Below are 18,999 nucleotides of genomic sequence, written 5' to 3' on the forward strand. Positions count from 1 at the left end.
GTTGTAGATCAGTGTCCTAGATCTTAGTTGTCTTGTCATGCTCAGGGTGGACTAAGTTGTTGATCAGTGTCCTAGATCTTAGTTGTCTTGTCATGCTCAGGGTGGACTAAGTTGTTGATCAGTGTCCTAGATCTTAGTTGTCTTGTCATGCTCAGGGTGGACTAAGTTGTTGATCAGTGTCCTAGATCTTAGTTGTCTTGTCATGCTCAGAGTGGACTAAGTTGTTGATCAGTGTCCTAGATCTTAGTTGTCATGTCATGCTAGGGGGGACTAAGTTGTTGATCAGTGTCCTAGATCTTAGTTGTCATGTCATGCTAGGGGGGACTAAGTTGTTGATCAGTGTCCTAGATCTTCCAGATGTGACCTTAGTTGTCTTGTCATGCTCAGGGTGGACTATTACTCCTGACTGGACCCTCAGGCTGTGGAAAGACCGCTACAGTCCAGGTTTTATGTGCCGAGCTGGGCCTAAGGATCCAGGAGTGGAGCAACCCCACTAGTGAGGACTCACACAGTCAACAAGGTAAGAATGCTGCTCTGCTATTTCTAGAGTTAACATATTTACTAGACACTTTTAGAACCTCTTTTGTGGCTATGCAAGATCTTAACTTCAGATTGCAAATGAAAGCACGTCCTACCCTCTCCAACATCATCCTTTAAAAATAATGTGTCCTTAAGTCGGACAAGAACACATGTTTTCTTTTTGATGCATTCTAAATCATAAAGATATGGTAAGTAGGAGGCAGCTAACAATGCAGAGAATGGGAGTACTCTACTGCGCCCATACAGTCCTCTAAAAAACACCAACAATAGTCCATTTACATGTCGTGACCTGAAAGTATTAGCAATATTGTTATTATAAGCGCTAACGCAGAGGAACTACTTTTAGCAACGCTGGGATCATAGAGAGCTAACTAGCTTATGCTGCTATATTGACATATTGAGCTGTTGCATCACTTCTGAGTTGGTGAAAGTTAATTCTAGATGATAAATCATGTCCCTCACCTGGATAGTAAAAGGTTGTGGACATAAACCCACAAGTTGGTCAGCTTTGACATCCAACCTAGACACCAGAAAGACACAAATTTGTGTCGCACATGATATTACACACAAGTAAACACTCTGTGTACTTTTTTATTTGTTTTATTTATTTTTATTTATTTTTCATTTATTTTTATTTATTTTGCAGTAGTCGTCATGGGGAGCGGTCGCATCTTTTTTCCCTCCCATGATAGCGGCCGTTTGATTCCACACTTTCTCCTTTTTTTATTGTGGATAACGGATTTGTATTTTAAACCACCTCGGATACTTTACCGTCTTGAAAATGAGAGTCCTGAACGCGAAATGGACAATCACAGTGATTTTTATCTCATAGACAATACATCGGCAAAGCACTTTAGCTACGGAGCTAACGTGATAGCCTCGTGCTTAACTGCACATAGAAACAGAAGAAATAAGCCCCTGACTGGAAGGATAGACCGAAGATCAACAATACTACTATTACTTCTACTATCAGGAGACACCGAACCAAACCCTGGACCTGTAACCACACGGTTAATGCTGTCCCGCCTGGCGAAGCCAAGCAATGCTACTGCTAACGACGCCATTGTAGCTAACTTAGCTACGGGACCTCGTCGGAGCTATGCTAAAAACATTAGCTCTCCACCTACGCCAGCCTCTTTTTGCTCATCTCAACCCGAGCTCACCTGTACTCCAGGGGTCGGCGACTCGATGGAGGACTTCACCCCGTTCATCGATGCGATTGGCGGACCGGCGGCGGAGGATGACGACCCAGTGGAGAAAATCTGACCACAGATATTCAATGCAGAGATGCACCTGTCTTCAGATCCTACAGCAAGCTTTGTAATCTACACAGTCTTTCCCAGCTAATAACACTACCTACAAGGGTGTGTGATTCCACCCAATCAACCATAGGTCTCATTCTCACTTCAGACCGGCCTAAAATAAAAAATAGTGGGGTCATGGTCTGTGGTCTTAGCGACCACTATCTAACCTTCTGCACCCGCAAAATAGCTAAACCCAAAGCCAACGGCTACATAACAGCCCAATCCAGATCCCTTAAAAAATACTCCAGTGATAATTTCAACCTAAAATTAGATGAGTGGGACTGGTCCCCTGTGCTCATGAGCAACCTGGTCGATGATGCTTGGGATCGCTTCAAAACAGCGTTCCTAATGATACTAAATGATATGGCTCCCGTGAAAACAGTCAGGATCAAAGCCCGCTCTGAACCATGTATGAATCCGGACCTATTAGCTGCCATAAAAGACAGAGACAGAAAATACTTCGAATACCAAAAGTGCAAAACAGAAGTAGATAAACAACCCAATAATAATAACCTCAAATCACTCCTTCCAACTCTCAAAAAGCAATGCAATAAATTAAGAAATAAGTCAACCAACCTGACTAAATCCTTAAAAAAAAATTACATTACCGACAAAATAGAGGAAAACACAAATAAGCCACGTGAGCTCTGGAAAATTCTCAACAACCAGCTTCCTGGTTGCAGTCAGAAACTTAAAACCAGACTAACCAGCATCAACATCAGGGAGGGTGACTCCCTCATTACAGACAAAATGGAGGTAGTAAGCAGACTTAACACCTTTTTCAGCAGCATAGCCACAACTCTTGTCAACAAGCTGTCCCACCACTCTGGTCGCTTTGGTGTAGAACACATTAAAGCCTTCTACAGAAAGCTAGGAGTATCCAACAACAAAGTTGTAGTCTTTGTTGTCTCTCATCACGTCTGCAGGATTAGTCAAAGTTGTAGTCTTTGTTGTCTCTCATCACGTCTGCAGGATTAGTCAAAGTTGTAGTCTTTGTTGTCTCTCATCACATCTGCCATGATTAGTCAAAGTTGTAGTCTTTGTTGTCTCTCATCACATCTGCCATGATTAGTCAAAGTTGTAGTCTTTGTTGTCTCTCATCACATCTGCAGGATTAGTCAAAGTTGTAGTCTTTGTTGTCTCTCATCACATCTGCCATGATTAGTCAAAGTTGTAGTCTTTGTTGTCTCTCATCACATCTGCCATGATTAGTCAAAGTTGTAGTCTTTGTTGTCTCTCATCACATCTGCCATGATTAGTCAAAGTTGTAGTCTTTGTTGTCTCTCATCACATCTGCAGGATTAGTCAAAGTTGTAGTCTTTGTTGTCTCTCATCACATCTGCAGGATTAGTCAAAGTTGTAGTCTTTGTTGTCTCTCATCACATCTGCAGGATTAGTCAAAGTTGTAGTCTTTGTTGTCTCTCATCACATCTGCAGGATTAGTAGTCTTGTTTCTCTCTCCCACGTCTTTGAGGGATGTTGAACAACATTATCCAGCATGGAGACCACATTGGTAAGTCATAAATGTTGCTATGGAGCCCTAAGTAGTTCCACAAACAATGTTACACTTGTAGTTGTGCACATAGTCCTAAAGTCATGGAGTGTATTGTAGTTGTGCATAGTCCTAAAGTCATGGAGTGTATTGTAGTTGTGCATAGTCCTAAAGTCATGGAGTGTATTGTAGTTGTGCATAGTCCTAAAGTCATGGAGTGTATTGTAGTTGTGCTCGTAGTCCTAAAGTCATGGAGTGTATTGTAGTTGTGCATAGTCCTAAAGTCATGGAGTGTATTGTAGTTGTGCACGTAGTCTTAAAGTCATGGAGTGTATTGTAGTTGTGCACATAGTCCTAAAGTCATGGAGTGTATTGTAGTTGTGCACGTAGTCCTAAAGTCATGGAGTGTATTGTAGTTGTGCACGTAGTCCTAAAGTCATGGAGTGTATTGTAGTTGTGCATAGTCCTAAAGTCATGGAGTGTATTGTAGTTGTGCTCGTAGTCCTAAAGTCATGGAGTGTATTGTAGTTGTGCACGTAGTCCTAAAGTCATGGAGTGTATTGTAGTTGTGCACGTAGTCCTAAAGTCATGGAGTGTATTGTAGTTGTGCACGTAGTCCTAAAGTCATGGAGTGTATTGTAGTTGTGCATAGTCCTAAAGTCATGGAGTGTATTGTAGTTGTGCATAGTCCTAAAGTCATGGAGTGTATTGTAGTTGTGCACATAGTCCTAAAGTCATGGAGTGTATTGTAGTTGTGCTCGTAGTCCTAAAGTCATAGACATGATTGTGATGAGACAATGACCATGGAGCAAAATATGAAACCTGAACAAGTTAGATTTCTCATGGTAGTCATGTTTTCCATTCATCATAATTCATGGGTTCCACATTTTCAGGACTGCTCTATTCCTTTCTAGACTGGAACATGAACAGTAGCTCCCAGTCAGCACAATTCCAAGAGTTTCTCCTGAGGGCCAACAAGTACACGTGCCTTAAGATGCTGGGGGATGTCAGACCTCCTGGCATGAAGGTCATCTTAGTGGAGGTTGGTACTTCCTCATCTTAGATCCATTAGATCATGAAGAGACCATAGACAAACATAGAACTTCAGTCCATAAGATCATGAAGAGACCATAGACAAACATAGAACTTCAGTCCATAAGATCATGAAGAGACCATAGACAAACATAGAACTTCAGTCCATAAGATCATGAAGAGACCATAGACAAACATAGAACTTCAGTCCATAAGATCATGAAGAGACCATAGACAAACATAGAACTTCAGTCCATAAGATCATGAAGAGACCATAGACAAACATAGAACTTCAGTCCATAAGATCATGAAGAGACCATAGACAAACATAGAACTTCAGTCCATAAGATCATGAAGAGACCATAGACAAACATAGAACTTCAGTCTATAAGATCATGAAGAGACCATAGACAAACATAGAACTTCAGTCCATAAGATCATGAAGAGACCATAGACAAACATATAACTTCAGTCCATAAGATCATGAAGAGACCATAGACAAACATATAACTTCAGTCCATAAGATCATGGAGAGACCATAGACAAACATATAACTTCAGTCCATAAGATCATGGAGAGACCATAGACAAACAGAACTTCAGTCCATAAGATCATGAAGAGACCATAGACAAACATATAACTTCAGTCCATAAGATCATGAAGAGACCATAGACAAACATATAACTTCAGTCCATAAGATCATGAAGAGACCATAGACAAACATATAACTTCAGTCCATAAGATCATGGAGAGACCATAGACAAACAGAACTTCAGTCCATAAGATCATGAAGAGACCATAGACAAACATATAACTTCAGTCCATAAGATCCTGAAGAGACCATAGACAAACATATAACTTCAGTCCATAAGATCATGGAGAGACCATAGACAAACATATAACTTCAGTCCATAAGATCATGGAGAGACCATAGACAAACAGAACTTCAGTCCATAAGATCATGAAGAGACCATAGACAAACATAACTTCAGTCCATAAGATCATGGAGAGACCATAGACAAACATAGAACTTCAGTCCATAAGATCACGAAGAGACCATAGACAAACATAGAACTTCAGTCCATAAGATCATGAAGAGACCATAGACAAACATATAACTTCAGTCCATAAGATCATGGAGAGACCATAGACAAACATATAACTTCAGTCCATAAGATCATGAAGAGACCATAGACAAACAGAACTTCAGTCTATAAGATCATGAAGAGACCATAGACAAACAGAACTTCAGTCCATAAGATCATGAAGAGACCATAGACAAACAGAACTTCAGTCCATAAGATCATGAAGAGACCATAGACAAACAGAACGTCAGTCCATAAGATCATGAAGAGACCATAGACAAACAGAACTTCAGTCCATAAGATCATGAAGAGACCATAGACAAACAGAACTTCAATCTATAAGATCATAAAGAGACCATAGACAAACAGAACTTCAGTCCATAAGATCATGAATAGACCATAGACAAACAGAACTTCAGTCCATAAGATCATGAAGAGACCATAGACAAACAGAACTTCAGTCTATAAGATCATGAAGAGACCATAGACAAACAGAACTTCAGTCTATAAGATCATGAAGAGACCATAGACAAACAGAACTTCAGTCCATAAGATCATGAAGAGACCATAGACAAACAGAACTTCAGTCCATAAGATCATGAAGAGACCATAGACAAACAGAACTTCAGTCCATAAGATCATGAAGAGACCATAGACAAACAGAACTTCAATCTATAAGATCATAAAGAGACCATAGACAAACAGAACTTCAGTCCATAAGATCATGAAGAGACCATAGACAAACAGAACTTCAATCTATAAGATCATAAAGAGACCATAGACAAAATCTGTGTATTTCTGTGCAGGAATTCCCAAACCACTTTTACCGGCAGCCTGGCAGTCTACATGATGTTCTCAGGTAAGTACTCTGGACAACTGTGCACTTTTTGGTATTGTTGCCTATGGTTCACAGTCGTTATGAGTCTGCTGACAATGGAGCCTAAGGGAGTTGTGCAATTTTGCATATAAAACCCTAAAAAACATGCAAACACCTCCATTAATATTGTATATACACGCTGTCTGTAAGTATATATGTCATGTAGTAACATTCATAATAACATGTCATATATACATGATGTAAGTATATATGTCATGTAGTAACATTCATAATAACATGTAATATATACATGATGTAAGTATATATGTCATGTAGTAACATTCATAATAACATGTAATATATACATGATGTAAGTATATATGTCATGTAGTAACATTCATAATAACATGTAATATATACATGATGTAAGTATATATGTCATGTAGTAACATTCATAATAACATGTAATATATACATGATGTAAGTATACATGTCATGTAGTAACATTCATAATAACATGTAATATATACATGATGTAAGTATATATGTCATGTAGTAACATTCATAATAACATGTAATGTATACATGATGTAAGTATATATGTCATGTAGTAACATTCATAATAACATGTAATATATACATTATGTAAGTATATATGTCATGTAGTAACATTCATAATAACATGTAATATATACATGATGTAAGTATATATTTCATGTAGTAACATTCATAATAACATGTAATATATACATGATGTTAGTATATAAGTCATGTAGTAACATTCATAATAACATGTCATATATACATGATGTAAGTATATATGTCATGTAGTAACATTCATAATAACATGTCATATATACATGATGTAAGTATATATGTCATGTAGTAACATTCATAATAACATGTAATATATACATGATGTAAGTATATATGTCATGTAGTAACATTCATAATAACTTGTCATATATACATGATGTAAGTATATATGTCATGTAGTAACATTCATAATAACATGTAATATATACATGATGTAAGTATATATGTCATGTAGTAACATTCATAATAACATGTAATATATACATGATGTAAGTATATATGTCATGTAGTAACATTCATAATAACATGTAATATATACATGATGTAAGTATATAAGTCATGTAGTAACATTCATAATAACATGTAATATATACATGATGTAAGTATATATGTCATGTAGTAACATTCATAATAACATGTAATATATACATGATGTAAGTATATATGTCATGTAGTAACATTCATAATAACATGTCATATATATACATGATGTAAGTATATATGTCATGTAGTAACATTCATAATAACATGTCATATATATACATGATGTAAGTATATATGTCATGTAGTAACATTCATAATAACATGTCATATATACATGATGTAAGTATATATGTCATGTAGTAACATTCATAATAACATGTCATATATACATGATGTAAGTATATATGTAGTATCTAGTAACATTCATAATAACATGTATTATTTTCATATTTGATCATTTTAAGCATACACGGCACATTAATTTCAAAAACGCATCACGTCTGCTTTTTTCTTCATCACTGATTATTACTCACTGCAGACAACAAACATAATAAAACATCACTTACTGTACAATGTCTGCTGTCATTAAGATGTTCATATATTCCCATTTAGGTGAAGAATGACTCCTAATGATTGACAAACATAGGCAACGTTCCAAAAAAGTGCACTTCCCCTTGAAGAAAAGTATTGTACTGCAAATGGTGCTGCTTGTTCAGGACTTTAGTGAAGAGCAGTGGATGTCTTCTGGTCTTCATCGTGTCTGACAGTCTGAGTGGAGACAGCAGCTCCAGACTCCTGTTTCCAAGAGACCTGCTGGAGGAGCTGCACATCACTAGCATCAGGTCCACTTCACTTTTTCATCATTTATACCAGGGGTGTCAAACGTACGGCCCGAGGGCCGGATCAGGCCCGCGAAGAGGTTTTATCCGGCCCGCGGGATGAGTTTGCTAAGTATAAAAATTAACCTGGAATTTTTGAATGAGAGAAACTGCTGTTCTAAATGTGTCCACTGGATGTGGCAAAAGCAATTATTTGTGTCTTTGTAGATTATTCTAACCTGACTCTCGCCACAGGCCTTTGTAGTTCGCTGAGCTCCACTCAAGGATCTGGGCTCGAGGGCAATGCAAACTCCTTCAAGATAGCAAAAAATAATGAACCAATCAGAATTTCATAGATGTGACGTAGCGCCTAAGCGACTGTTTGATTCAAACAACAATGGCGGCACGCAGCGAGGAGTCGTGTGCTGACATTGATTCTGCATATTTTCTTTGCACAAACATTGATCGTCTACTGACATTGCTGCGTTGTTTCAGTAAAAGTTCTCTAACTTTTCGCTCTGTCGTTATCCAATATGTCGGCTGTTCTGTTTTGCATTTCCCAGCGTCGTTCTCATCAGCGTCACGGGTTGATTTCATTGTGAGTGGTTGAAGCAGCATGTCATTCAAGATAACGGACAAGTGGTTTATCCAATCACATACAATTATTTTTTTTACAAGGCCTTCTGAAATACATCTTCTATTGAGAAGTCCCAGATCCTTGTGTGGAGCTCAGCGAACTACAAGGATCTGGCGAGAGTCAGGTTAAGATTATGCCACATATGTAAAAAAAACAAAAAAACACATGATGTTAGCACACCAGTCGAGGAAAATGAGCAAACTACATAAATAACAGCCTGTAATTTGATTTTGATATTATTTCCTTATCTTGATAGATTGAAAATTAACACCAATGTTCGACTGATGAACATTATCACATAATTTATTCAGAAAGTATAAATAACGACAAATAAAGATAAAATACTATTAAACCGCAACATGTAAGTGTAAAAAAAGAACAACAACATTATGATTTGTACAATTTGTTTTATTTTTCAACAAAGAAAACAACGTCTTTATTTTTAAGTTATCGTGCCGTGATTTTACCAGACCGGCCCACTTGGGAGTAGATTTTTCTCTATGTGGCCCCCGATCTAAAATGAGTTTGACACCCCTGATTTATACGTAGGGCTGGGCGATATATGGATGTACTGGATATATATTGTCTCTGTGCGATATAGAAAATGACTATATGGTGATATTGGAGTATACATTCTCACACGGTTGCTTTTAGCTGCAGGCATTACACTGCAGGCTCTTCTCACTCTTTCTTGTCTCTGCTTCTCACAGAGACATAAAACAAGCGCACCTTCTTACATACGTCACATACTGTCACGTGTGCAACGTCATACGCTCTCACGGAGCAGACAGGTAGCAGCATGGTAATGTTAGCTAGCAGAGTGGTGCTAGTGGTAATACAAGAGAGAGAGAAAGTGCCCATCTGGTAACAAATGAAGGAAGAATTAATTCCTAAGACAAACAGCAGGGGGTCCATGGTCTGGCGGTGGTTTGGCTTCAAGCAGGTAGATGGTGAACAAGTATGCAGCAAAAGCGTTGTTACAAAAAGTAGCAGCACTGCTAATGTAGCATCATTTGAAAAGTCACCCGCTAGAGAATGAAGAGTGCTTGAAACTCTGCATGTCAACATCTCTGTTCAGTGCCACACCCACAACATGCCCAAGCAACCATTTCCACATCAACACCGTATCAAACAAATAGTCAACAACAGAAGGAGATAACATCCGCAGGAACCTACCACATAGTGAAGGACATACACTATTTGATGTCCTATTATGCAGGAACCTACCACATAGTGAAGGACATACACTATTTGATGTCCTATTATGCAGGAACCTACCACATAGTGAAGGACATACACTATTTGATGTCCTATTATGCAGGAACCTACCACATAGTGAAGGATATACACTATTTTATGTCCTATTATGCAGGAACCTACCACATAGTGAAGGACATACACTATTTGATGTCCTATTATGCAGGAACCTACCACATAGTGAAGGACATACACTATTTGATGTCCTATTATGCAGGAACCTACCACATAGTGAAGGACATACACTATTTGATGTCCTATTATGCAGGAACCTACCACATAGTGAAGGACATACACTATTTGATGTCCTATTATGCAGGAACCTACCACATAGTGAAGGACATGCACTATTTGATGTCCTATTATGCAGGAACCTACCACATAGTGAAGGACATACACTATTTTATGTCCTATTATGCAGGAACCTACCACATAGTGAAGGACATACACTATTTGATGTCCTATTATGCAGGAACCTACCACATAGTGAAGGACATACACTATTTGATGTCCTATTATGCAGGAACCTACCACATAGTGAAGGACATACACTATTTGATGTCCTATTATGCAGGAACCTACCACATAGTGAAGGACATACACTATTTGATGTCCTATTATGCAGGAACCTACCACATAGTGAAGGACATACACTATTTGATGTCCTATTATGCAGCTCATTTTTATTTGACACTTATTGAAATATCTTGTGTGACATCATGCACAAAAGTGCACTTTATTTGTTGTAAACTATTGTAGTGGCCTTCTGTACAAAAAGTGCACTTTAATTTAGTGTTGTTTTGATATGTCATCTTAGTGACATCATGCACAAAAGTGCACTATTAGCTTGTTTTAAAATGTCTCTGACAATCTTGCACTTTCTATTTTGAAATGACATGAATGTTTGTATTATAGTATTTATTTAATATGGTATTTATTGTAGTATATATTTATTATAGTATACATAATAGCATATAGCATTTTTAATGATGATATTTATTTAATATAGTGTTCCATCCATCCATCTTCTTCCGCTTATCCGAGGTCGGGTCGCGGGGGCAGCAGCTTAAGCAGGGAAGCCCAGACTTTCCTCTCCCCAGCCACTTGGTCCAGCTCCTCCCGGGGGATCCCGAGGCGTTCCCAGGCCAGCCGGGAGACATAGTCTTCCCAACGTGTCCTGGGTCTTCCCCGTGGCCTCCTACCGGTCGGACGTGCCCTAAACACCTCCCTAGGGAGGCGTTCGGGTGGCATCCTGACCAGATGCCCGAACCACCTCATCTGGCTCCTCTCCATGTGGAGGAGCAGCGGCTTTACTTTGAGCTCCTCCCGGATGGCAGAGCTTCTCACCCTATCTCTAAGGGAGAGACCCGCCACCCAGCGGAGGAAACTCATTTGGGCCGCTTGTACCCGTGATCTTGTCCTTTCGGTCATAACCCAAAGCTCATGACCATAGCTGAGGATGGGAACGTAGATCGACCGGTAAATCGAGAGCTTTGCCTTCCGGCTCAGCTCCTTCTTCACCACAACGGATCGATACAGCGTCCGCGTTACTGAAGACGCCGCACCGATCCGCCTGTCCATCTCACCATCCACTCTTCCCTCACTCGTGAACAAGACTCCGAGGTACTTGAACTCCTCCACTTGGGACAGGGTCTCCTCCGCAACCCGGAGATGGCACTCCACCCTTTTCCGGGCGAGAACCATGGATTTGGACTTGGAGGTGCTGATTCTCATCCCAGTCGCTTCACACTCAGCTGCGAACCGATCCAGCGAGAGCTGAAGATCCTGGCCAGATGAAGCCATCAGGACCACATCATCTGCAAAAAGCAGAGACCTAATCCTGCAGCCACCAAACCAGATCCCCTCAACGCCTTGACTGCGCCTAGAAATTCTGTCCATAAAAGTTATGAACAGAATGGGTGACAAAGGGCAGCCTTGGCAGAGTCCAACCCTCACTGGAAACGTGTCCGACTTACTGCCGGCAATGCGGACCAAACTCTGGCACTGATCATACAGGGAGCGGACCGCCACAATCAGACAGTCCGATACCCCATACTCTCTGAGCACTCCCCACAGGACTTCCCGAGGGACACGGTCCAATGCCTTCTCCAAGTCCACAAAACACATGTAGACTGGTTGGGCAAACTCCCATGCACCCTCAAGGACCCTGCCGAGAGTATAGAGCTGGTCCACAGTTCCACGACCAGGACGAAAACCACACTGTTCCTCCTGAATCAGAGGTTCGACTATCCGGCGTAGCCTCCTCTCCAGCACACCTGAATAGACCTTACCGGGAAGGCTGAGGAGTGTGATCCCACGATAGTTAGAACACACCCTCCGGTTCCCCTTCTTAAAGAGAGGAACCACCACCCCGGTCTGCCAATCCAGAGGTACCGCCCCCGATGTCCACGCAATGCTGCAGAGTCTTGTCAACCAAGACAGCCCCACAGGATCCAGAGCCTTAAGGAACTCCGGGCTTTTTAACTACCTCAGCAACCTCAGCCCCAGAAATAGGAGAGCCCACCACAGATTCCCCAGGCACTGCTTCCTCATAGGAAGACGTGTTGGTGGGATTGAGGAGGTCTTTGAAGTATTCCCTCCACCGATCCACAACATCCGCAGTCGAGGTCAGCAGAACACCATCCTCACCGTACACGGTGTTGATAGTGCACTGCTTCCCCTTCCTGAGGCGGCGGATGGTGGTCCAGAATCGCTTCGAAGCCGTCCGGAAGTCGTTTTCCATGGCTTCCCCGAAATCCTCCCATGTCCGAGTTTTAGCCTCCGCGACCGCCGAAGCCGCACACCGCTTGGCCTGTCGGTACCTGTCCGCTGCCTCAGGAGTCCTATGAGCCAAAAGAACCCGATAGGACTCCTTCTTCAGCTTCAACCAACGGGTTCTAGGATTACCGCCACGACAGGCACCAACTACCTTGCGGCCACAGCTCCAATCAGCCGCCTCGACAATAGAGGTGCGGAACATGGTCCATTCGGACTCAATGTCCAGCACCTCCCTCGTGACATGTTCAAAGTTCTTCCGGAGGTGGGAATTGAAACTCTCTCTGACAGGAGACTCTGCCAGACGTTCCCAGCAAACCCTCACAATGCGTTTGGGCCTGCCAGGTCTGTCCGGCATCCTCCCCCACCATCGCAGCCAACTCACCACCAGGTGGTGATCGGTAGAAAGCTCCGCCCCTCTCTTCACCCGAGTGTCCAAAACATGAGGCCGCAAATCCGACGACACAACTACAAAGTCGATCATGGAACTGCGGCCTAGGGTGTCCTGGTGCCAAGTGCACATATGGACACCCTTATGTTTGAACATGGTGTTCGTTATGGACAATCTGTGACGGGCACAAAAGTCCAATAACAAAACACCGCTCGGGTTCAGATCTGGGCAGACATTCTTCCCAATCACGCCTCTCCAGGTTTCACTGTCGCTGCCAACATGAGCGTTGAAGTCCCCCAGTAGAACGAGGGAATCACCCGGGGGAGCACTCTCAAGTACTCCCTCGAGTGAATCCAAAAAGAGTGGGTACTCTGAGCTGCGGTTTGGCGCGTAAGCGCAAACCACAGTCAGGACCTGTTCCCCCACCCGAAGGCGGAGGGAAGCTACCCTCTCGTCCACCGGGTTGAACTCCAACATGCAGGCTCTGAGCCGGGGGGCAACAAGAATTGCCACCCCAGCCCGTCGCCTCTCACTGCCGGCAACGCCAGAGTAGAAGAGAGTCTAGGCCCTCTCGAGAGAACTGGTTCCAGAGCCCTTGCTGTGCGTCGAAGTGAGTCCGACTATGTCTAGTCGGAACTTCTCCACCTCGCGCACTAGCTCAGGCTCCTTCCCCCCCAGCGAGCTGACGTTCCACGTCCCAAGAGCTAGCTTCTGTAGTCGAGGATCGGACCGCCAAGTGCCCTGCCTTCGGCTGCCGCCCAGCTCACATCGCGCCCGACCTCTATGACCCCTGCTATGGGTGGTGAGCCCATTGGAGGGGGAACCCACGTTGCCTCTTCGGGCTGTGCCCGGCCGGGCCCCATGGGGACAGGCCCGGCCACCAGGCGCTCGCCATCGTGCCCCACCTCCAGGCCTGGCACCAGAGGGGGGGCCCGGTGACCCGCGTCCGGGCGAGGGAAATCTGGGTCCATAGTTTTTATTTCTCATTGAGGTCTTCGAGCTGCTCTTTGTCTGATCCCTCACCTAGGACCAGTTTGTCTTGGGAGACCCTAGCAGGGGGCATAAAGCCCCCGGACAACATAGCTCCTAGGATCATTGGGACACGCAAACTCCTCTACCACGGTAAGGTGGCAGCTCAGAGAGGAGTGTTGTAGTATATAATTATTATAGTATATATTATCATAGAGTATAGTATTTTTAATTATAGTATTTATTTAATATAGTATTTATTGTAGTATATAGTATTATTATAGTATATACTATTTTTAATTATAGTATCATAGTACATAGTATTTTTAGTTATAGTATTTATTTATTTTTAGTATTATAGTATATCGTATTTTTAATTATATTTATTTCATATAGTATTTATTGTAGTATATATTTATTATAGTATTTATTATACTATATACTATTTTTAATCATAGTATATAGTATTTTTAGTTATAGTATTTATTTGATATAGTATTTATTGTCGTATATATTTGTAGTATATTATAGAGCAGGGGTCACCAACGCGGTGCCCGCGGGCACCAGGTAGCCCGTAAGGACCAGATGAGTAGCCCGCTGGCCTGTTCTAAAAATAGCTCAAATAGCAGCACTTACCAGTGAGCTGCCTCTATTTTTTAAATTGTATTTATTTACTAGCAAGCTGGTCTCGCTTTGCCTGACATTTTTAATTCTAAGAGAGACAAAATTCAAATAGAATTTGAAAATCCAAGAAAATATTTTAAAGACTTGGTCTTCACTTGTTTAAATAAATTCATTATTTTTTTTACTTTGCTTCTTATAACTTTCAGAAAGACAATTTTAGAGAAAAAATACAACCTTCAAAACTATTTTAGGATTTTCAAACACATATACCTTTTTACCTTTTAAATTCCTTCCTCTTCTTTCCTAACAATTTAAATCAATGTTCAAGTAATTTTTTATTTTTTTATTGTAAAGAAAAATAAATACATTTTAATTTAATTCTTCAATTTAGCTTCTGTTTTTTCGACGAAGAATATTTGTGAAATATTTCTTCAAACTTATTATGATTAAAATTCAAAAAAATAATTCTGGCAAATCTAGAAAATCTGTAGAATCAAATTTAAATCTTATTTCAAAGTATTTTGAATTTCTTTTAAAATTTTTGTTCTGGAAAATCTAGAAGAAATAATGATTTGTTAGAAATATAGCTTGGTCCAATTTGTTATATATTCTAACTAAGTGCAGATTGGATTTTAACCTATTTAAAACATGTCATCAAAATTCTAAAATTAATCTTAATCAGGAAAAATTACTAATGATGTTCCATAAATTCTTTCTTTAATTTTTTTCAAAAAGATTCGAATTAGCTAGTTTTTCTCTTCTTTTTTTTCGGTTGAATTTTGAATTTTAAAGAGTCGAAATTGAAGATAAACAATGTTTCAAAATTTAATTGTCATTTTTTTTCGTGTTTTCTCCTCTTTTAAACCGTTCAATTAAGTGTAAATATCATTAATTATTAATAATAACATAGAGTTAAAGGTAAATTGAGCAAATTGACTATTTCTGGCAATTTATTTAAGTGTGTATCAAACTGGTAGCCCTTCGCATTAATCACTACCCAAGAAGTAGCTCTTGCTTTCAAAAAGGTTGCTGACCCCTGCTATAGAGTATAGTATTTATTTAATATAGTATTTTTTGTGGTATTTATTTATTATTGTATATACCGTAATTTCCGGACTATAAGCCGCACCAGCTAAATTTAGGGGGAAATACAGATTGCTCCATATATAAGCCGCACCCGACTATAAGCCGCAGGGTTTTGATGTGTAATTAGCGTAGTATATAGTGTAATTAGCGTAGTATATAATGTAATTAGCGTAGTATATAGTGTAATTAGCGTAGTATATAGTGTAATTAGCGTAGTATATAGTGTAATTAGCGTAGTATATAGTGTAATTAGCGTAGTATATAGTGTAATTAGCGTAGTATATAGTGTAATTAGCGTAGTATATAGTGTAATTAGCGTAGTATATAATGTAATTAGCGTAGTATATAGTGTAATTAGCGTAGTATATAGTGTAATTAGCGTAGTATATAGTGTAATTAGCGTAGTATATAGTGTAATTAGCGTAGTATATAGTGTAATTAGCGTAGTATATAGTGTAATTAGCGTAGTATATAGTGTAATTAGCGTAGTATATAGTGTAATTAGCGTAGTATATAGTGTAATTAGCGTAGTATATAGTGTAATTAGCGTAGTATATAGTGTAATTAGCGTAGTATATAGTGTAATTAGCGTAGTATATAGTGTAATTAGCGTAGTATATAGTGTAATTAGCGTAGTATATAGTGTAATTAGCGTAGTATATAGTGTAATTAGCGTAGTATATAGTGTAATTAGCGTAGTATATAGTGTAATTAGCGTAGTATATAGTGTAATTAGCGTAGTATATAGTGTAATTAGCGTAGTATATAGTGTAATTAGCGTAGTATATAGGGGTTCCTGCTACCACGGAGGGGATTGTCGGGACAGAGATGACTGTTTGGGAACGCAAAGCGTCCCATTTATTAACAATAAATCTTTCAATCAAACTTTCACATCTTTGACATGGCAAACAGCATTCGTGCAGAGTACAAATAATACAACGCTGCAAAGTAATACAAAGTGCTCGCCTGTACGTTATCCAAATAACCAGCCTACCGGTATATGAAAAGTCAGTCTTTAATCATTGTGTCATCGTCTTCCTCCTGCGTACTAAAACCACCCAAATCCTCTTCGTCGGTGTCGGAGAAGAACAGGCCGTAAATAAGCCGCACCCTTGTATAAGCCGCACCCTTGTATAAGCCGCACCCTTGTATAAGCCGCACCCCTGTATAAGCCGCAGGGACCAGAACGAGGGGAAAAAGTAGCGGCTTATAGTCCGGAAATTACGGTACTATTTTTAATTATAGTGTTTTGTTTCAATATAGTATTTATTTAACATAGTATATAGTAAAGGGGAATTGCACTTTTTTTTTGGAATGTGGCTGATGGTTGACAATCATGAGAGACAAGAAGACATTCTAACATGTCAACATCAACTCAGTCAGGTTCAATGCAGCTAGTGTTACCAATCAATTCTACCTCCAAATGACTTGGAAAATACTTCATTGACCTTGTGTAACCTGTATAATAACAAACATTGTTATTGTAAGAATGTGTAACCTGTATAATAACAAACATTGTTATTGTAAGAATGTGTAACCTGTATAATAACAAACATTGTTATTGTAAGAATGTGTAACCTGTATAATAACAAACATTGTTATTGTAAGAATGTGTAACCTGTATAATAACAAACATTGTTATTGTAAGAATGTGTAACCTGTATAATAACAAACATTGTTATTGTAAGAATGTGTAACCTGTATAATAACAAACATTGTTATTGTAAGAATGTGTAACCTGTATAATAACAAACATTGTTATTGTAAGAATGTGTAACCTGTATAATAACAAACATTGTTATTGTAAGAATGTGTAACCTGTATAATAACAAACATTGTTATTGTAAGAGAGAACTCTTTCTGGCGTACTAACACATCCCCGTGCTACGCTGTTAGCCCTAAATGCTAACTACGGCAAGAGAGAAGCTAGCAACTGCCTTTGACTTTGTAACACACAACAATGTTATAATCTGTAGTGAGTGGAAAACATCATATTACAGTCAAGTATTGTAATAACACACATGATCAATGGTGTGTAGTGTAGTTGTAATAACACACATGATCAATGGTGTGTAGTGTAGTTGTAATAACACACATGATCAATGGTGTGTAGTGTAGTTGTAATAACACGCATGATCAATGGTGTGTAGTGTAGTTGTAATAACACACGTGATCAATGGTGTGTAGTGTAGTTGTAATAACACACGTGATCAATGGTGTGTAGTGTAGTTGTAATAACACGCATGATCAATGGGGTGTAGTGTAGTTGTAATAACACACATGATCAATGGTGTGTAGTGTAGTTGTAATAACACACATGATCAATGGTGTGTAGTGTAGTTGTAATAACACACATGATCAATGGTGTGTAGTGTAGTTGTAATAACACGCATGATCAATGGTGTGTAGTGTAGTTGTAATAACACACGTGATCAATGGTGTGTAGTGTAGTTGTAATAACACACGTGATCAATGGTGTGTAGTGTAGTTGTAATAACACGCATGATCAATGGGGTGTAGTGTAGTTGTAATAACACACATGATCAATGGTGTGTAGTGTAGTTGTAATAACACACATGATCAATGGTGTGTAGTGTAGTTGTAATAACACACATGATCAATGGTGTGTAGTGTAGTTGTAATAACACACATGATCAATGGTGTGTAGTGTAGTTGTAATAACACACATGATCAATGGGGTGTAGTGTAGTTGTAATAACACACATGATCAATGGTGTGTAATGTAGTTGTAATAACACACATGATCAATGGTGTGTAGTGTAGTTGTAATAACACACATGATCAATGGAGTGTAGTGTAGTTGTAATAACACACATGATCAATGGTGTGTAGTGTAGTTGTAATAACACACATGATCAATGGTGTGTAGTGTAGTTGTAATAACACACGTGATCAATGGTGTGTAGTGTAGTTGTAATAACACACATGATCAATGGTGTGTAGTGTAGTTGTAATAACACACATGATCAATGGTGTGTAGTGTAGTTGTAATAACACGCATGATCAATGGTGTGTAGTGTAGTTGTAATAACACACATGATCAATGGTGTGTAGTGTAGTTGTAATAACAC

At 39.6% G+C, this 18,999-nt stretch overlaps 1 protein-coding gene across 3 annotated transcripts in view; it reads left to right on the plus strand.

The window, feature by feature from the left end:
* The window catches only part of rad17 (RAD17 checkpoint clamp loader component), a 50,519-nt gene that overhangs the window by 14,202 nt on the left and 17,318 nt on the right, over positions 1-18,999 (plus strand). For all 3 annotated transcript variants that reach the window (XR_009821631.1, XM_062024163.1, XM_062024162.1), the window contains 4 exons: positions 388-520; positions 4,251-4,378; positions 6,260-6,312; positions 8,067-8,192. Coding sequence is in view for 2 of the 3 variants with exons in the window: in XM_062024163.1 (XP_061880147.1) it covers positions 388-520; positions 4,251-4,378; positions 6,260-6,312; positions 8,067-8,192 (440 nt within the window). In the remaining variant the exon portion in view is untranslated. The remainder of the gene's footprint in view (positions 1-387; positions 521-4,250; positions 4,379-6,259; positions 6,313-8,066; positions 8,193-18,999) is intronic.

This window comes from Entelurus aequoreus, linkage group LG17 (genome assembly GCF_033978785.1).
Source record: "Entelurus aequoreus isolate RoL-2023_Sb linkage group LG17, RoL_Eaeq_v1.1, whole genome shotgun sequence".
NCBI lineage: Eukaryota > Metazoa > Chordata > Actinopteri > Syngnathiformes > Syngnathidae > Entelurus > Entelurus aequoreus.